The sequence below is a fragment of the Condylura cristata genome, unplaced genomic scaffold, assembly GCF_000260355.1.
Source record: "Condylura cristata isolate star-nosed mole 26May11 unplaced genomic scaffold, ConCri1.0 scaffold00033, whole genome shotgun sequence".
Classification (NCBI taxonomy): Eukaryota; Metazoa; Chordata; class Mammalia; order Eulipotyphla; family Talpidae; genus Condylura; species Condylura cristata.
In genome coordinates, this window is record NW_004567134.1 from 10,476,285 (window position 1) to 10,495,312 (window position 19,028).

Here is a 19,028-nt window from a genome sequence, read left to right on the forward strand (position 1 = left end):
TTCATCTATTTTAATTTAAATTTAAAAATGGAAACCTGATCCAGTCACTGGAAACCTTTGAAATGTTTGCCACAACTCACAGCTGTAATCTACTTTTTCTACTATCCATCTGTAAATCTATGGACAAAGACAAAGCATTTGTGATGATAATTTTGTATCCAAATGAGGAAGATGACTGTGAAGAATACACTGCAGCGCTTGAAGATTTCCGTAAGAAAGTAAAATGTATCATTAAAGGTTATTTTCTAAGGAGTACATGTCAAGATGCTAAGCCTGTGGTTATGTTGGTTAAATAAAGTATATTAATACAGTTAATTCTCTCCTTTCATTTCACTTTTTAAAATGTGGCTACTAGAGAGTTCTGAATTGCACAAGGGACTCACATTCTGATGGAGGGCAAAGATTCTCCATGTGGGCCAATGTGGGCTGTGGACTCGGGTATATTCCTTATTTCTTTTCATTAACCTCTCACTGAGATTTATCATCTTTCCAATTATAAATATAGGCAACAAATTAAATTAGCTTTAGCTGTTCTTGTGACTTAATCACCAATAGAAATCAAAGATATTTCCTTGTTATAGGATTGCTGCAAACATCTCATATATCATTTGCATTGAACACTACTAGAAATTACATAATTGTCACACTGGCTACTGGATCTCATAATTTAATGTTAACAGGAGAAGCTCTATTAATGTGCCTTACATGTTAACCTATTTTGCTAATAGCATTTTAATATAACCGATCTATTTGACAATATATTTTAATGCCGTGCATTTAACAACACCGAGCAGCTATGAACTTTAACAGTTACTAACGAGGTCCATGGAACAAAAAGAGCTAAGAACTCCTGATCTGAGACATTGCCAGGATCTTAGAGTCTGATCCTTTCTGGGTTCATCTAGCTAGAGGCAATAAACTTTACACAGGTCAAACCCTTGATGGAAATTTCCAGTAATGCTAGCGGTACAGTTACTTCCAAAGTCAGACTGAGAAAACGCTCACAGATGAAATATTATATTCATTCAATGTACCTGGGGTTTTGTTTAGAAAAGGAAAACATTTTTTTTTCTTCCTAGAAGAATTCCATAAAATTGAGTAGGAAACTGTCGTCACAGAACCCTTGGCACTGCCTGCCGAGGGGTTAGGGTCCTGAATAGGCAGTGACCGCCGGGTCCTGGATCACCCACCTCAAAGAACAGCAGAATCCTTGAGGGGAAAAGCACCTGTGTTCCCGGCCTCTGTTGGGGGAGGGGAACCTTATTTAGGGGTACTGAGGTAGGAGGCCTCTTGCACTGCTTTCTGACTTATCCTCCCACGAAGCTCACTGTGATGTATATTAGCGAACCAGGTGCTTAAATCAATCCAGAATCATGTCAGCCTTGATCTCTGCTAGGCCTGTGCATCCTTCCCCCAGAGGAGCTGAGATCATACAGTTTTCAAAATGAACTCCAGGAAGCTCTTGGGGAGGAAAAGGGTAAAGGAAAACAGACAACTTTGCACCCCATCCCTTAGCCAAAACCTAGCAGGAATAGTTGGGTTTTCTAAAATCTGTTTTGTGTTTTCAGTTTCTGAGGTACATTTGAAAAATCTGAATCTGAAGTTCTGGTGATTAAAAAAAAAAGTTAAAGCATGAAATGAAAGACCGATCTTGTCCAACCCTTATTTCCTAAACTTTCATTGGCAAAGGACTGAGATTTGACCTGAGGTCTCAGTGGTCTTGCCAAGAGGCAGGTGGTGCTGACCGCGACCAAGGGAATTTTCAGAGGAAGCCTGGGGAGAAAGTCACTGGTGTGCATGGAGGAACCAGTGGGAAGAGAGATATAGGCAGCAGGTCTAGGCAATTCATTGGAATTTTTTGAATTTTGTTCTAAAGGAGAATAAATTAAGGAACACAGCTAACAGGGTAAGCTGTCGAGAGAGAGAGTTTAACTTAATAGGGGATAGGGCGGTGCATTTTATCATCTAATGGGGATGAACCTGCAGTCAGAAGGGGAAACAGGGACAGAGAAAGCGGGTTGCTGGGCAATGCCCTCGGGTAGCTGCGAAGAGGCTGACATCATGTGACTCTCCACCCTAGCACGCCTGGAAATGGACAGTGCAAGTGGCTTAGCTGAGGTGGGGAAGGAAGATGAGGGAGTAGCATGCTATTTTCCTTATGCACCTGTAGTATCTTGGGGCTGAGGATAAAAACAGAGAGAAAATCTTGGGCATCAATGATATTCTACTAAATCTGCAAAACCAAACCTAAAAAAAGGAATATTGACAACTATAAAAATGATGAAACACAAGTCATTGGTGGCCATCTACTTAACTGTGAAATATTAGGGGAAAAAAAAATCAAACTCTGGCCTTGTGGCTTCAGTTTGCTCGTTTGTAAGAAAACCGCCGGCAGAATGTGAAACACATCTTGGCAGCGGTGCCGTGTGCTGCTGAGCTGTACCACTAGGGGGCAGAGTTCTCCTTTGCCTCCATCTGCAGTATGGGTCCACAGAACCGCATCTTACATTTGGACAGTTTGTTTTTTTCCCTTCCAGGAACACACGCTGGATCTGACCTGCAGCCCAGTGATTACAGCAGCTTTCGTTGTTGCCTGTCTCCAGTTCTCAGTCAATGTGCCGGACACTTCACAATAACCCAGCAGAGATGGGCAGGGTACTTCCCATTTCCAGATGAGGGGACCGAAGCCAGGGAAATTAAGTCTTGTCTAAACTTGTCTAAACTTACAGAGGGAGCAATACCACATGGGGGTGCGCCGTGATCCACAGCCAGATGGGCCCCCCACCCCCTTACCGAGGCCTCCTTGGTGTTGGTCTCCTCCGACGCTGACTTGGCCACCTTCTGGATGATGGGGGCGATGTTGGTGGGGCCGTACAGCTGGAGCTTCGGAAGGCAGCTCTGATAGGCTTCCACGACGCCTTGAATTCCTGGGGCGGAAGGGGCAAAGATCAATAGTGCCGAAGTCCCTCAGATACATTTGTCACCAAGCACGTGCAAACTGGGCAGGCCCTTCCCCAACAGTCCTTCTCAGCGTCACTGGTGTGCTCTTCTGTGGGGCTGGGATCCTCTATCTCTGAAGCATGCACCATGGCGTTGAAAACCACCGTCAGCTCCATAAAGAGAAATGCCACATGTATGTATGTTGTTGAGATAAACCACATTGCCAGGGAGGCTGCCTCTGCTCCTGCTGAAACCATTCACTTTAAAGGCGCAAGCAAAGGCAGCCATTTCCAGAAACACCTCTCGATCACCCTTACACTATGGACCAGACATTTCTACTCCAGGGTCTTCTGTTACACTTGCAATTTCATTTCCTCCTCACAGCGCAATGAAACATGGTGAAACAGAGGCATAGAGCGGTGAGCTGACGTGCCCCAGGTGAGACAGCAGTGACTGCCGACTCAGGATTCAGGCCCCGGCTCCCTGGTCCACAGCCGCGCGGCAGGCTGGCTTCACGTGCCTCCTGCTTTCATACCACTTGGTTCCTGGATTCCACTCGCCACCCTAAGCCCCAGTGCTCAGGGCCATGCACCGGAGGGGAGGCCCCTGGGGGTATGACTGGTGTCTCTGCCTCAGGGAGCCTCAGTGGATGCCCTCGAGCCTGTGACACCAACCTCGTATCTGCTACCCTCCTCGGCTGGGGATTGTGGTGTACAGACGGGAGACTCATTGTCACAGCCATCCCGCCTTAAAAGGGGTCCTTGTGTCCTGAAGCCACGTGTGCCAGGGAAGTCATGAGGGCTGGGGCTTTGGGGGAAGAAGCACCCTGCTTGTGGGCACCCCAGCACCCCGGCTTTGGCCTGCCCGGGCCACATCATCATCATGGCCCATGGTGACCACTGGTTCCTAAGGATTTTCAGGGGCTGCTCCAGCGCCTAGTGCCTGTACTACCTCGCGCCTTCCTGTTTCAGCTCATCCTCTCCCCCCTTTCCGTCCTGAAACAGCACACTGGTCCTGTTTGGGGCCAGGACAGACACCGTCCTGAGATTGCTCCCCACACCCACCATGTGCACCAACCGGCTCCTGGGGATTGGAGCAGTCAGTTCTGTTCTGCCCTTATTCACTCTCCCCACCCCAGCGAAATGTGGCTCCCCTTGTCCTGCCCCAAAGCTGTCTCTTCTAGGGACAGATACCGAAGTCACAGGCTGCCTGGCCCTGAGTGACGGCTGCTCAGCGGAAACGCCTCAGTTCCTATGGTCCTCGGATTTTTCTAAGATAAGCAAGTTTGATTTTCCTTTCTGAAGTTTCAGGCGGGTGAAGTCTGTGGAACAGGTGGACGGAGGGTGTGTATTTCATTCTGTGTGGGTGGAAACCATTATTACCAGTTAAGAGTGGGGATGGCACACACCCCACCGAGTGTGAATTCACCCTGGTTCCGCCCCCTTCTTCCCTGAGAAGGAGGAAGCAAGATAGGCACGGCTATCTACCTCACTAAAAGACATCTAAGCTTCAGGGCAACAAACATCCCTGTTTCTATTTGCTATTTAGAAAGCAGAAAAAATTGGAGAATCCAATTTATCACCAGAATGGACACCACTGCTTCACCATTATCCTTCTGTGGCATTGTGCCAGGGAGCTTCTGGCTGGAGACAACAGAACACAGAACCTTCGAGAAGGTCAAGCTTTCTTGAAGTCACTGAGTCCAGCCGCACCTCTGCTAACACGCGGAAGTGTCAGTTGGGCCCCACATTTCTCCCTGTCCCTAGACATGCACTGAGAAAGTGGCAAAAAATAAAGGACAATTGGCCAAGTAGAAAGCCCATGATTTCATTCCTGCCCATCAGGACAAACTCCCCCCAGGGACCCAGCCAGAGGAATCTGGAATCCAGATGGGCACTCTTGCAGGGAGCTCAGGACTGCCTCTGTGCCCTGTTTTTTCCAGCTCTTGTCTTTTGCTGTGACTGTCTTGCTTTGCAGCAGGGCTTGCTGGCACCCAGAGAGGCTCCTTCTCTGCTGTGACCGCCCTCGGGTCTGGGAGGAGAGAAGCTAAGATGGGAAGGTACAGAGGGCGGTGAGTTGCTGGCGCTCTCTCTGTGGTGATTTACCTGCGCATTCTGGGTTGTCTTCATTAAAGTTGATTGCGAAGTCATGAGAGACCTAGACGCCAATTAAAATTTTCAAACGGAAGAAAGGAGAATTACAACTTTAATCCAGTAAGGAGGCGCTGGGGTTTAGAGTTTGCAAACAAATGCCCATTACATTCATTATGTGTAAAGCAGCAGGAACCATTTTAAGCCTTTACACAATCAATCTGAGATGGAGGGTGAATGCTAAGCTCCCTGTGGAGTGGAGGTGACAGGAGATTTTCTAGAATCAGATAAATGCTGGCAGGGGGGAGAATAAGGCATATAAAAAAAAATCTAAGAAAAGACTTCAGAGAAATGTTAACTCCAAATAGCTTCCACCAGAACTGGCCACAGTTTGGAGGCTTAGATTTGGCTAAGTTCTATTTGGATCCCCAGTGATTTAAAAAAACAGAAAGGAAAGAAAGAAAAGGCAACTCCTAAGTTGTCTTCTCCGTGGGAAGGACCATAAAGGCTCCATGCAAAAGTGGCTGTCACTTCAGAGTGATGCTAGTGTGATATGCTGAGTGACAGGCAGGGACTTTCAAGAGCACACAGGTAAAATGGATTGTTCTCTACTTTGGGCAAAGTAATAGATTAATAAACACAGTCAACTTCCTTTAAAAAAACACAACTTGCCATCTTTCAAATTCCCCTCTCTGGTAAGACCTATGAACAAGGTCAATAATATGGTGTTTACTTTTTCATTTTAAACCTGATGAAACAAGAGGGATGTTTGGGCATCTCAACATTCTTATTGGCTCGTTTGGAATTTTCCAGAGACTTCTATGTCAAAGGCTATTTCTGGCACTGGTTCTCTTGGGGACTAGAAAACAGGTCTTTATGTTGAAAAAGATTCTCTTATCTTATTGGGAGGCCAGAGTGCTCTGCTGGGTCCTATTCCTTTGCCCTTAGACTTCCAGGTGAGCCAGCCAGTGGCCCACCATCCCTTCCCGCCCGCTTCTCTGCATTCCAGGCTGTCAGTTGCTCTCCAGCCTTCAAAGCCTGCTTTGCCTGCCCAAGACACGGGCTGAGAACGTTGGGGAGTTAATGTTCCCAGGAGTCACCTGAATCAGAGGTTGATAGGAGATGGTAGATCGACACCCCAGGTCTCTTGTTCTTGGCGTTGGCTCCACAGCAGGATTAAGCTTTGGCTACCATGGAGGTAACTGACTTGTTACTCTATGCTGACTTCCTTGTATCCCTTCTCTGATGAGCTTGCTCCAACTCTCAAATAAACTACCTGCATCCCGAATTGTGGTGTCAAGGTCTGTTTCTGGAGAGTGTTGCCTAAGAACTGCTTATGTCTCCGCTCAAGAGAAACTCAGATTTTATCTCAGGCAAGTGAACGGCAGTGCCTGCAAAAGCCAGGAACCCTGTGCTGCTGAGCCATCCAGGCTCTCTGGGAACACTGGTCCTAGAAAAAGAGGGTCTTGGAATGGTTTGGGGGAGCACACATGAAACTGTCAGGGTAAGTTAGCTGAAGGTAGGGTGGGGTCCAGGCATAGCAGGTGGGAGGAGTTCAGGAAACAGCAATGTCAGGAAGGGGATCGGGAAGATGTCATGGATGTGAAAGGAAGGCCAGGAGGGGGGCAGGATGCCTCTCACAGCCCTGCAGGGTCGCTGAGACTGGCTGCTGCCACCTGCTGGGATGTATGTCTGGGGCGGTGCTCAGCTGCACTGACTGAAGTGCAACCCAGACACCCTCCCCCCAAGGATATGCATTTCTCAACTCTGACTAATTCTCATTGGGAATCTTTAATCTTAGCATTGCCAGGTCTTTCAGTTTCTCCAGAGGAGCCAGAAATCTGACATTTATTATGAAATTGCCCAGTTCTTAAAAAAAAAAAATATAGCCAACAGAATATGTTTGTGGCCTGAACGATGCCTACACATTATCAGGTAACAGCTGCTGTCCTCTGTGCTTCCTTGCCACCTGCTCTATTTCCAGGAACTGCTTCTAGAACTCCATAGCCATGCCCAGGAGAGAGGTCAGTGTGGAGTATAAGGCAGACAGGAGACAGGTCAGGGAGAAACATTTCATCCCACCCACTGCTATTCCCCGCAGTAATGGGAGGGTGGATTCCCTCTGGCACCAAGGGCACAGAGGGGTGGCCCTTGTTTGACAGCTCTGGGGAGGGGTACCATCAGCATCTGTCTCCTGCCCTGCCAGGCAGACACAACAGCAAGTCCCTCCCACCAGGAGGAGCCGAGATCCCCATGTGAGGGTCCACAGGACCATCTGGTATACTGCGGGAGAGGGCCATGGCTCCACGGCAGAAAACATCTCTTGCAGAAGAACCTTTCTTTGTGTCACGAGAAGTCAGTAACAAAATCAAATAGGATTTCAACACATTGTAGGCACCTTTTGGCTCCCCGGTTCTCTAAGCCAGAGTGGGTCCTTTCTCCCTTTCTCTAGTGCTTCTGTGTGTCTCCTATCCCAGACCGGTGTTCAGAAACTTGGGGGAGTCTGTGGACCTCAAGGTCATGGATGGCACCGTGGCATTGCCCAGGGGATTCTTCTCTAGGGAAGACCTGAACAGACAGATTGGGAACCAGTGGGGATGAATTCCTGGGTGTCTTCTCAGTCTCTGACCTTATTTGCATCTATGACAATAACGGACCCCTTCACGGGGACTCCACAATACCAAGAGGCTAGAGGCTCAACAATAGTCAGGCTCTGAGGAGGGAATCTCACTGGTTCTGAAGACTATTTCTGACTTTCTGGACTTATATGAAGGACCAAAAGAGAGAGACTCCTGGGAAGGGACCCCAAGTCACCCTGTGGCTACAGCAAAGTGAAAGATGACCCCATTTTACTCACTCACCGTGTACTCTGGGGGTATCCTGGCACCGAACCCAAAGGCTGGGAACATTTTGTCACTGAAATAAAAATGAAAAGAAAACGCTGCTTCATGTGTTCATCTAATGAGAAGGAAAAAACCTGAACCTGCATCACTGGCTAGGACGCGTTGCTATGCCAAACGCTGACTCATGCCTCCTGATTATCTGGGGTAACTAACGGGATTGCAGTGGCACAAATAATAAAAACCAAGACATTGTCCCCAAGCTCCATTCCAGACACCAGTCTGTAACTTCTTCCCTTTGTTGTTTGCTTTTGTTTTCACGGGATCTGGAACCAAGGAATAAAGGGGCCCTACTCTGGTCTCTTTCCCTTGAAAAGTGATCGTGAATCAAATAACTCTATGATTGACTGTGCTGGGATTTTTCATGTACATTATCTCTTTAAGTCTCTACAGGGAGAGACAATTAGTCCCATTTTGCAGGTGGAGGAAGTAAGGCAGCTTGTGTGAGATCACACTGCTCGTTAGAGTCGGACTGGATCCAAACCTGAATCCAGGGGGATTTTTAAAAGCAACAGGAGCTTTGGAAAGCATAGAAGTTGGCTAATTGACAGAACTTAGCTCCATCCGTGGACTTGTTATGCCCACTACTTTATCTCATAGATGCTTCCATTAATTGCTTACATGTTTTTTCTTGTTTTCTGAACTCAAAGGAACATTATTTTTTTGGCATTCCTGTCTCTACCTCCCTGCTGCCTCCCTGCACCAAATTGCCCCTTGCCCTTGCCTTCAGCTTGCCAGAGAATGTGTGTTCAATAAATATTTAATGAGGAATTAACCCATGAACTGAATCCTTAAGATGACGCTGCAGAAAGAGGGCGAATTCTTGTGAAAACCCACGAGAGTCACATAAACGTCCTTTGGCTTGGATTCTCTTATGCATATTGGCAATTTTCCTGCAATTCATTCATTCACTTGTGTTGTATCTTACTTCCACCTTGATGACCCTCTGGCTCAGAGGCTAGGAGAAGAGTGAGCATTTGCTGACATGTACAATGGGCTATACTTCTTAGTTGTCACACAACCCTTGAAGTTCCATCTCTGTACTATACATATGGATCAACTGAGTCTCAGAAGGGTTAATTAAGGTGGTTTTCTTCTGGCACTTTCAGGATCAGGGCCCGGGGACCAAAGAACAAATCGCTCTCCATGAGCAAAGCTGGTGATGTCGGGAGAGACTGAGGGAGGGCTCTGGAAGGTCGCTTTGATGGGGACATGTCTCCCACACTGCCATCTTTCATTTTCACTCCCATTCTAAACATAGCTGAGATTATTTTTTGGGTCAATTTCTTAATTTCTCAGTTACCTGCAGAACCAGTGAAGGAGGAGGATTGAGAGGTTAAAGTAAGAAAGCCAGGTTCTCATCCATCACCACTGCACGGATTAGAGGTTGTTAGAGCCAACGATGGTTTTTATAAAACTTCATCAAAACACAGCCAACTTGACCACATTTGGGTAGGGTTTGGGAGAGATGGGGAAGCCAGGTTATTTGAGATCAAAGTCTAAATTCTCCAGGAAATCTAGCTCTCCCCTTCCCTCTTGGTTGTATAGTTATGAGCTGTGTGATACATGTATAGAAATGACATTAATGCTGAGAAATAGAAAATCATAAGAGCTAATAAAGGATCAGCTACAGCTCCTAGAAAAAAACACTTCTGGTTCTGGAAATATTGAAACATTTTGCAATTCATCCCTAACCAAGACCAAGGGTAGCAGTTATTGGAAGGAATTAGTGAGGGGCTTCAGAGGTACTGTCTAGTTATGTCTGGAAGAAAGCTTTCCTGGGTGTAGGAGGGTTCTTGATGCTTCCAACTCAGAGACGGCTCAGATGTTGAAACGGGGGGCCCTCACTCTTTATTTGGTGGGTTTGGCGGGTGCCAGTTCTAATGTTCCATCCATTTGTAATCATCCCACCAGTATTCTGGCCTTAATGATCTTCCTTTTATATCTTTTGAGCCACCCTTGGGGATGTGAAGTTTGCTGAACTTGATGCCCTGTTATGTAATGGGGTTTACAATAGTAGACAGGCAGGGAACAGGTCTTACCTACAGAGGAATAATTAATGAGCCTGGAGGGCATCAATTCTCTGGAGTTAGCTACCACAAAGCCTCTAACTAATAAACATACTAAAGAAAAGAATTTCAGACCTCAGCAACATCCATTCTTAAGTGGATTAAACATCCATTCTTTCTGATTAAAAATAAAACGAGGCCGAGGAGTCTTATATAAGCAGCAATGAGGACAAGTCAAGCGATGAATGAGCATTGCTATGTGCTACTTCAAGAAACCGAGACTGGAGCCATCAGCATAGAATAAAGGAACCACTTAGCCACTACTGGGAAAATCAGTGGTGGGAACTGCCAGTCTGGAAATGTTGGGGGCCCTATCACTACGCTGGTAAAAGCAACATATCTTATTACAACAACGAAATAGTGTAAAATACAATCAAAAGCCCTTGGTCTTCATATAGTGGATTGCTTAGGGAATTCGGTCATGGTCAGCAGCTGAGATGCTGTCCAGTGGAAGATTCATGGTCAACCACCATTTTCCCTCCCCTGTTAAGGAATCTCTGAGCTAAAGCCAGAGATTAATAAAAGTCGGGCCGCATGACAGCATCCAAAGAGCAATGGCCACTACCTTGGAGTGAAACATCGTCTCAGAACACCTAGACAGGTAACAGACTTCTCCAGGACACAGATCTTATAAACTGGGGTACATGAAACGTAAAACCCTTTTGGACATAAGAGAGCATGGCTTTTCTTCCTCCTCTTTTTTTTTTTTTTTTGTACAGGAAGTCCGTATCTGGGTCCTCTATTTCCGTACTGCTGGCAGTGGTGTTCTGGTGGGAGACCGGGTCTCCATGCACACCTTCTCATCACAAGCAGCCCTCTCCTTCACCCAGCCTGATCTCAACTATCATAGCGCCATGCCCGAGAGTGCAAGGACTCTGAGGTGGAAAATAAAGGGGCGGTTCTAAGTGTGGGAGTCACTGCAAGATGAAGCCTTTGCAAGCCAGGGATAGTGGTAGTCGAACTTTTTCCAAAAAGCTTTCTTAGCATTTAGGTTTAATAATAATTAAAAAAAAAAACTGTATTATCATTGACAGTCTGTCTCACTCTAATAATAAGTAGTGTTCATTTACAGGTATGTAAACCCTCCTCGCTGTTTCATTAAGGACTTTTATACAGGAAATAAACAGGTGTTGAAATTTCTACTAAATATGTTGTTTTGATCCGTGAAGAACTTATAATATTGTAATAAAAACTCAACCAGAAGATAGTTCTTTGAATCTTTTCAACAGAGAAAATTTTGGAAATTAGAAGTGAAAAAAATCTATATTCATAGAATATCAAACAGAAATGTTTGATAGGGTGATCTAAAAAAAGCATTTCAGATCCTTTTTTTTTTTTTTCTTCCCAGATCCATTTTTAAAGGTTCATCTGGATAAAATGGGTGGGGGAGAGGAGGGAAGCAAACAGAAATAGGAACTCCTAAAAAGGAAGAAAAGAATTAAAACACTCCCCGCACACTGAAGAACTTGCCCCTGTGGTTTCAAATGGGTGCTGGTGGGTATTGGAGAGATAACGATGTTCAGATTTGTTTGCAGGCACTCAGGAGAGTTATGTAAGATTTTTCTTTTTAAATACCCATATTTAAACACTAGCCTCATGGTGGAAATGTTAGATTTTAATCTAAACATGTATTTTTATAAAATTGTTTTTAGGAGTATGTGAGCAAAATATTCTTAAGGTCATTGGTCTCAGATGACTTTCAGATCTGCTGCTGAGTTCTTTTTGTGTTCAGAGTATTTTAAAAAAATAAATTGAGGGCTTCTAAGACAGAGAGCACCAGGGTCACAGGCACAACACGGCCCTATGGCTGACGCTGCCCTGCGGTTGCAGGAAGTTTGATAAGGGAATAAATGCTAGGAGCCCCCATTGTGAGGAGGAAACTGCTTTTCTTTTCCTTCTATTGTTTCTTAGGAGCGAGAGGTACTTGAACGATGGTGCTAATCATTTTATAATATATGTAAGCCAAATCAGGTTGGATGCTTTCAACTGGAGCTGACTGACTTGTTACTTCCCAATAAAACTGGGAAAAATAAAAACCAAACACATAAATTAAGGGTATTCAAGAAAATAGCTTCTGGTGAACTGACAATAGGCAGAGGCACTTGATAGTGGTTCTCTAGCAGGCTGCTCTATGTCTAATCCTCACAAAGCTTTGTAAGGGAAGTAAGGTAATTTGCAATCCAGGAACCCCCGGGGGAAGTGAACTTCGGGGTGCAGAGGGGGTGGTGCTGGGTGCTGGACCTAGAGCCCTCTCCCAGGTACCCTTGTGCTTTGTTGGCGCTGCCTTCATAGGAGGTGGTCTGGGCTAGTGATTCAGAATAATCAGGGTTAGTCCATCCGTGTTCTCACAACAGCAAAGGACAGAGCTAGCAGCATCCTAATGAGCCCAGGACTCACCCTCTGAGGATCCCTGCCTCAGCTTCCTTCCTCCCCACAGAGGACAGGCTAATCCTTCCCACAGCTGCCCTGGCCACCGGCTCCCATGTGATCGATCGATCGTGAGTCCTGGGAGGAGACTGTGCTTTATTAATCTCTCTGTTCTGTAGCATCAGTGAGATGCCCGGGGGCCAGGGCGGGCTGCTTTGGTCTTCTGCCATGAGGACCAGGAGTTGAGGGCCAGTGCTAATGAGGACTAAAACTCCTGATTCCCTTGTATGAGTGATGTTTCTCAGGAAAAAGGAAATGCTTAAAATTTGCAAATAATATCATTAACATTCACAACATTTCCAGTGCATTCTTATAGAATACAAGTGTCTAACTGAGACACTTTTTGCTCCCACAGAAAGGACATCAAAATAGGCTTTTAAGAATCCAGGTTCCCAGGCTACACAGCAGACTATGAGCATCTTGCAGGGTGTGGCCCAGGTATCAGCAAACTCTGAGGCCACCTGAGTGGCCACGATGTGCAGTCCGACCATCGCTGATGGGCACTCTGGGCAGAAGGCAGACTGTGATGCCAACCTGCCTTCTGCTGTCTGGCCCTATCCTCTACCCTCGGAAACACCCGAGAGCAGCCAGCCCTGACCTCACCTTCCAGCACCGTCCCGGCATAATGGCAGAAGGATGTCTGTTGCCTGGGTCTGGAAACCTCTGGCTCACGCTGGGAGGCCCTGTCCACACAATGGCAGTCTGTGCACGCATTCCTGCACTGGACAGCAGACAGGCCAGCCTTCTTAGCAGGGGACATGGCAGTGGGCAGAGACTTGTATCTTGCTGGACCCAAGGAGCAGATGTGACTTGGCCTTGGGGAGCCCCAGGATACAGGATGTTCCCAGGAGCTGGTGGGTGGGGCGGCTGATCACCGTCACTGGCGCAGGGGGAGAACAGGCTGGTGGGATTGCCTTGGGGTGTCCAGCCCTCTAGTTGGGGGACGTTTCCCTGCAAGGCTACCCTGAGAGGTGCGTGCCACTTCCCTCCAGGGGCTTCATCGTGTGTCACCTTGTGATAGCGTGTTAGCAGGGACTGCAAGAGGCAGGAGGAGAAGGTTGCGAGGGCCTAGAGTCATTTCTAAGGCTCCAGGGGATTAAGAACCCTCATTTCGCTCCAGGAGGGGCATGCGGCCTCCTGTCAGTTTTTAGGCAAGTGTTTCTTTTCCAGCCTCAACCTCACTGACTTTGACTGGAGAGTAAATTAATTCCAAGGCCCGACTTGAAATTTCCTGACTCTGCCTGTGTATTGTCTATCCACCCACACAAGCAAGAAACTGCAAACCCTGTCAGTTCCGAGCCAGCAGCCTGCACTGTGCGCTCTGCTAGGGAGGTTTTGCAAAGAACACAGAGGTTTCAATCCTCCTTTCCTTCCTTAGGTATCCGGGTATTTGGTCACTTTAACACTGAGCTGTATTTCTTCTCTCTCTCTCCTGCGCTGAAGAAACCTGATTTTCTTCAGGCTTCTGCCATTTGGGACTCATAAATTATCAAATTCTTTTAAAATTCCTACTAGAATTTTTAAAAAAGATTCATTCACAGTGATTCTTCACAACCCCCATGCTGTTGTACCTTATTTTTATATTGAACTGTATTTTTGAGGAAATACAAAATGCTCCCAAGACTCTGGCTCACGTTGTGAGGAAAACAAGCGTTAAAAGATGCACAGTGGTATTTGCATCTTGCATGTGAGGCGATCAGGAAAAGCAGAGACACGCAGCTCCGTCCCGGACACCCAGTGAACGCGCCGGGCTGCTGCGAGCGCTCTGGCTGGCGGCCTCTTCATTTCCAGACAACCCACCTGCTCTTTGAAATTCATTATCACACCACCTCTCCCTTGCTGAGTCCACTTCGTAATTAAGCATCTGTGGGTGACAGAGGTCCTGTGTTTTGAAACTATTTTTATGAGCATTTCAAAATGCAAGTGTTTTAAAGAATCCTGAAAATATTCCCTCCCTTCATTCTTTTCTCTTATGGACACATTATTACACTAGTGTGTGTGTGTGTGTGTGTGTGTGTGTGTGTGTGTGATAGAAAGAACAAGAAAATGACTCTTTCTGGTCTTGGGGGAGTCTGGAGGAGTGTATGGCCGTGGAGGTACACTTGTCAGTCTTCTCTCCACTTAGTAGAAACCTCCCATTTGGTAGAAACCTCTTGAGGAATCCTACATGCATCTGAGTTGAAGAAATCACAGCTGAAATTCAAGCTATCTTCACAGCCAATATGTCAAGGTTAAGTGTAAGAAGTATCACTTCAACAAGGTAATTCCAGACGCCGCTGTGTCTTGTAAACGCGCAGGGGCTGTGTGAGCGAGACCTGCATTTCACAGCCCAGACTTCGGTGGACCTGCCCATTCGCTCTCCCAGTGCCCTCAAGTCACTTGAGTCACTGGCCATGAACAAGCCACATCCAGAGACTGCTGGCAGGAAGGGCACCCACGGGACTTTCTCCTTCCCTGCCAGCTGGTTTCTCTGCACCTTCTGGCTGCTGGGCTGGGCCATTCTCTACCGTGTCTGGTGCCACAAGTTGTAATATGGTTCTCACCACTATGAAACTAGAAAGAACAAAAACATGCTGTCCCATGAAGTTTCTCACCCTGCAGGATGCAGCTACTTTCTCTATTCTCCTGGTTTAAAATATCAGTTAGTTGCCCATTATTATTAACTAGCTTTGTTTTATAATCACAGCAGGGTGGCAACTGAGATTTACCCATATTTGTTGGCTCTACCTCAAAGAACCTTCCTGAATAAACACACGAAGAATTTCACCTCAATCTAGAAAGGCAGAATAAACTGTTCAATGTGGTTTATGTAAATCATTTCTTACAGGGAATCCTCTTGGTGGGAAAGGTCAATATTTACCAGCAAGTAAAAACAAATATAACACTGATAGGATTTCACAATCCCATTTTCTACACACACACAAACACGCATAGACACACACACACTCTGATAAAGGTCCTGAGGCTTTGGGGGTGAGTGTAACACAGTGATTACAGGTTCAGCTGTCCAATGAGCTAGATCTGGGGCAAGCCCCATCTCTGTCTGTGACAGTGTAAGAAGTGCTTAACCCCCGTGTGGGTATTTCTTCTTGTGCTAAAAATACCTATCATTACCTAAGGGTTAACAGGAGGAACCAGTGCTTTGCAAACATCTCAAGGCTCGAAGCAGCAGGGGTGCTTGGGGAAATGCTTTCTGATGAGTAAGTCAGGAACCAAACTGGTTGGAGACTCCAAGTTCTCAGGGAAGCCAAGCAGCTGGCCCTTGGGCCAGACACCCCACAGCAAGGCCCAGACTCAAAGCTTTATAAGAAGGAAACCAACATGACTACTCTGGATCTTGCAAGCCTACGGAGTGAAGAGAGCTGAGGGAGGATTCATTCTGATGAGGGAAGTGAGCACTGCTGAAACTCAGTTCCTCTAGGCATGAGCAGAACAAAGAACTCAAGGCCTAGCTTTATTTTGTTACTTTATGAGCCTTTATGAGAAGTTGCTACACTTAATTTCCATTCTCTGCCAAGGAGGGGCTAGGGATGGTCAGGACCCATGGGGAGAAAATAAAACCAGAGTCCACAAGATGTCCCTACCTGTCATAGTCTTGGCAAATCTCCCCTACAGCCACCAAGGCCTTCAGGTACTCGTTGGGTTGGTAGGGATGGATGTAATGCAGGGAGCAGCTGTTCCTGGGATCCCCATTGGAGGCGGTGAAATCTATAGCTACCTGGAAGAGAGAAAATAGGATTTCAGGGGAATGAATCTCATAGGAATGGTGATAACTCACCAGAAGAACATGGTCTGAGATGGAAAAAAAAAAAAAAAAAGAAGCTGCTTGTTATATAAGCAATAAGGAAAGTTTCTTGCCGATAAGGAAAGTTAGAGAAGAAATGAATCAGCGTTAACGCCAGTTGTGAACTTCACTGAGGCCATTTCTCTAGTCTTCAATGTCCCTCTCCCCCAGTGCGCTCCTTTTGCTCTGTTCACGACAGATTTTGAGACTGACCTGTGGGTCAGAAAGTCCAGCTGATGCTGACATCAGCAGCAAAAGGAGGGTCAGCACCTGTGTCCCCAACCCTCTGCACCCACCCAGTTTCTCAAGTCCCTGAGATAAGACAGGATAATTCCACAGGTAAACTTAGTGATAAAGCCACAGGCAGACTTCCTGAACAGGAAACTCTGGGTAAGCGACGCAGGCTGTCACAGAACACACAGGCTGTCACAGAACACGATGGCCGTATTTTCACAAGTGGCACTCTGCAGTCATGTCGAAGTGCTTCTCGTCTATTTCCTGCAGAGGCAGAGCCTGCTCCGGGCAGGAACCACTGTAACAGAGAAGAGGCCGAGTGCTCCAGCCGCCGGGTGGGAAGTGGAGAAGGCAATCCTGTGGCTCACACCCAGCTGTCATCATTCTCGAACTTCAATTTCCCCGACACCCCCTTCCTATCACTATCTAAATGAATGCTGACTCACTCAACAATGAACAACAATCACATACCTAACTTGGTGGGGTGTGTACGGGGGTGCTAGCCTGCACATAGGAAAGAAATGACTTCTGATTTCCAACATCGTTATTATTTAAATACACGTTAACCCATTCAACACCTCTTCAGAATGCTTGAGTTTGATGGTGGTGGGGAGGGGTTAAAATGAAAGCAGTTGCAGGGGGCAAGGAGATGTTCACACTGTCTCTTCCCTTTCTCTTTGTGGTCTAACAGGATCCACTCATTAACGATAAAATGACTTTGTTTTATGATCTCACGGTTGGGATGTGTTATTTACAATATTGGCAGAATTTCATTACAGCAAAGTGGGATGTCCCATTGGATTGACTCAGTTGGAAAATTCTGGAAAAACAGAGAAGAGGTGTCCTGTGCTCTCAGGTGCCTCTGAAGGCCCAGAAATGAAGCTGATGGGAAAAGGGCCACCCCCATGCAGTGTGGCCCTGCCGCAGAGACAAAGCAACCAGAACAAACAGAACGCGCCAGCAGTCACTTCTTTCCAACCTCTTTCTTCTTCCTTCCTGAGAACGAAGGCTCCTACATTCCCACCCCGCCTGCCTCTCCTGCCTTACCCTCATCCTGGCCCCGCTTGTCACTTCATTTCTATCTTCTCTTCCCCACCCCTTGGGGTGGTTCTTTACACCTCACCTAGGGTGGGGTAGGGGTGGCGGTGGGCAGGGCATTGTGGCTGAAGATATCAAGTGTGGAAAAGGAGCAGACCTTGGTCACCTACTGGATGCAGAATTGGCTGCCAGTTAGGGGAAGGAAGTGGCCGGTCTCTTTGGGGATGGAGGAGACTACATTTCTGGAGGGAACGTGAAGGCCAGTGGTACAAGGCTGGTGTGGAGCAGACACACCTGGCGGGAATTTGACTTAGCCTAGGCAGGCTCTGTGTGTGTCCTCTTTCCCCATTGGGATAGCCCTATTCCAGCCCAGTCGATACTGATGGAGCTTTGGGGACAGGGTATGAACCTAAATGCTACCTAATGCAAAAGGAAATGAGCCCGGCTGACGACCTTTACCGCTGCTCCCTTTCTACGGCTTCCATGGTTGAAAGCAAAACGTGTTTTATTGCCGGACTAGACGGCAGCGGGCTGTCTTACAGACAGGGCAGCTGAAAGTTCCTTCTTTCCTGCTAGGTGATGGTTCCCAAAGTCTCCCTGATGAAGCTGGAGATAAAAGGTCTATCTTCAGGAGGTGGCCTTCTACCAAGAATTCTCTGTGCTCTTTAATGTTAGCATTAGTGGAACGAGAAGAGAGCGAAAGGTTAGGTTTATTTTAAAAAGCAACAGGGAAGCAGTGAAAGATGGGATTAAGTTGAGAAATAAAAGCAAGAAAATGACCGAAAAATGCCAGTTTGAGGAGGTGGCTGCTGATGCCTGCTTTTCTGGAAGCCTCGCGCTCCGGAGCTGTTCGTTTTCATTTTCTGATGCGAAGCACTTAGGAAAGCCTGTGGCGGCAGGGGCAGCAGTCTCCCAGCGGGAGCCGGGAACCGGCCCCCCCCCCCACAGCGCTCCCCTTCTGCCCAGCAGACTCCTCTCTCCTGCAGAACTGGGGCGCAGATTTGCGAAGTGCTTCCTCCCGCTAGCACATTCCCAGGCTGGGAGCAGCTCGCTGGAGAAGGCTGACGCAAAGTCCAGCCTCCTTCTTTGGACATTTTAAGCTTTTCACTGGAAATGAGCCCAGCTTAGACCCTTCTCCGCCCGTGACAAACGGGCCATTTGGGAACCTCCTGGGTGCCGCCTCAGGGAGGCTGCTGTGACTGTCCTCTGGCTGCTAGGTGCCTTCTCTCTCTCTCTCTCTACCTTCAGCTCCTCTGACAGCACCTGCTGGGGCCGCTGGCTTGCTCCGTTTACTTCAGATTTGTATACAATTGGGCTCCTACAATGAGTCCCAACCCACACTTGGTGGGAAAGACCCCTGAGGTCGCCTGGCTCATTTCCTGGAAACTGCAAGGCCCTTTTCTACACAGGGCTCATTCTTCTTTCCCAGAGGGCTAGTCAGAGCTCATCAGGGTTTAATCTGGGATGTAAAATTAAAATTCGGCAGTACATTGGGACCTAGCATGGACACGAGGCATACTCAGTATGCTTGGGTCAGAGAAGATTG

The 19,028-nt window shown here is 47.1% G+C and overlaps 1 protein-coding gene across 4 annotated transcripts in view; it reads right to left on the bottom strand.

Annotated features, from left to right (window-relative positions):
- Positions 1 to 19,028, bottom strand: part of CPNE4 (copine IV) — a 333,423-nt gene that overhangs the window by 5,270 nt on the left and 309,125 nt on the right. For all 4 annotated transcript variants that reach the window (XM_012732182.1, XM_012732180.1, XM_004692311.2 and 1 more), the window contains 4 exons: positions 16,011 to 16,144; positions 7,892 to 7,946; positions 5,046 to 5,097; positions 2,794 to 2,927 (listed from right to left, as the gene is read on the bottom strand). In XM_012732182.1, coding sequence (XP_012587636.1) covers positions 2,794 to 2,927; positions 5,046 to 5,097; positions 7,892 to 7,946; positions 16,011 to 16,144 — 375 coding nt within the window. The remainder of the gene's footprint in view (positions 1 to 2,793; positions 2,928 to 5,045; positions 5,098 to 7,891; positions 7,947 to 16,010; positions 16,145 to 19,028) is intronic.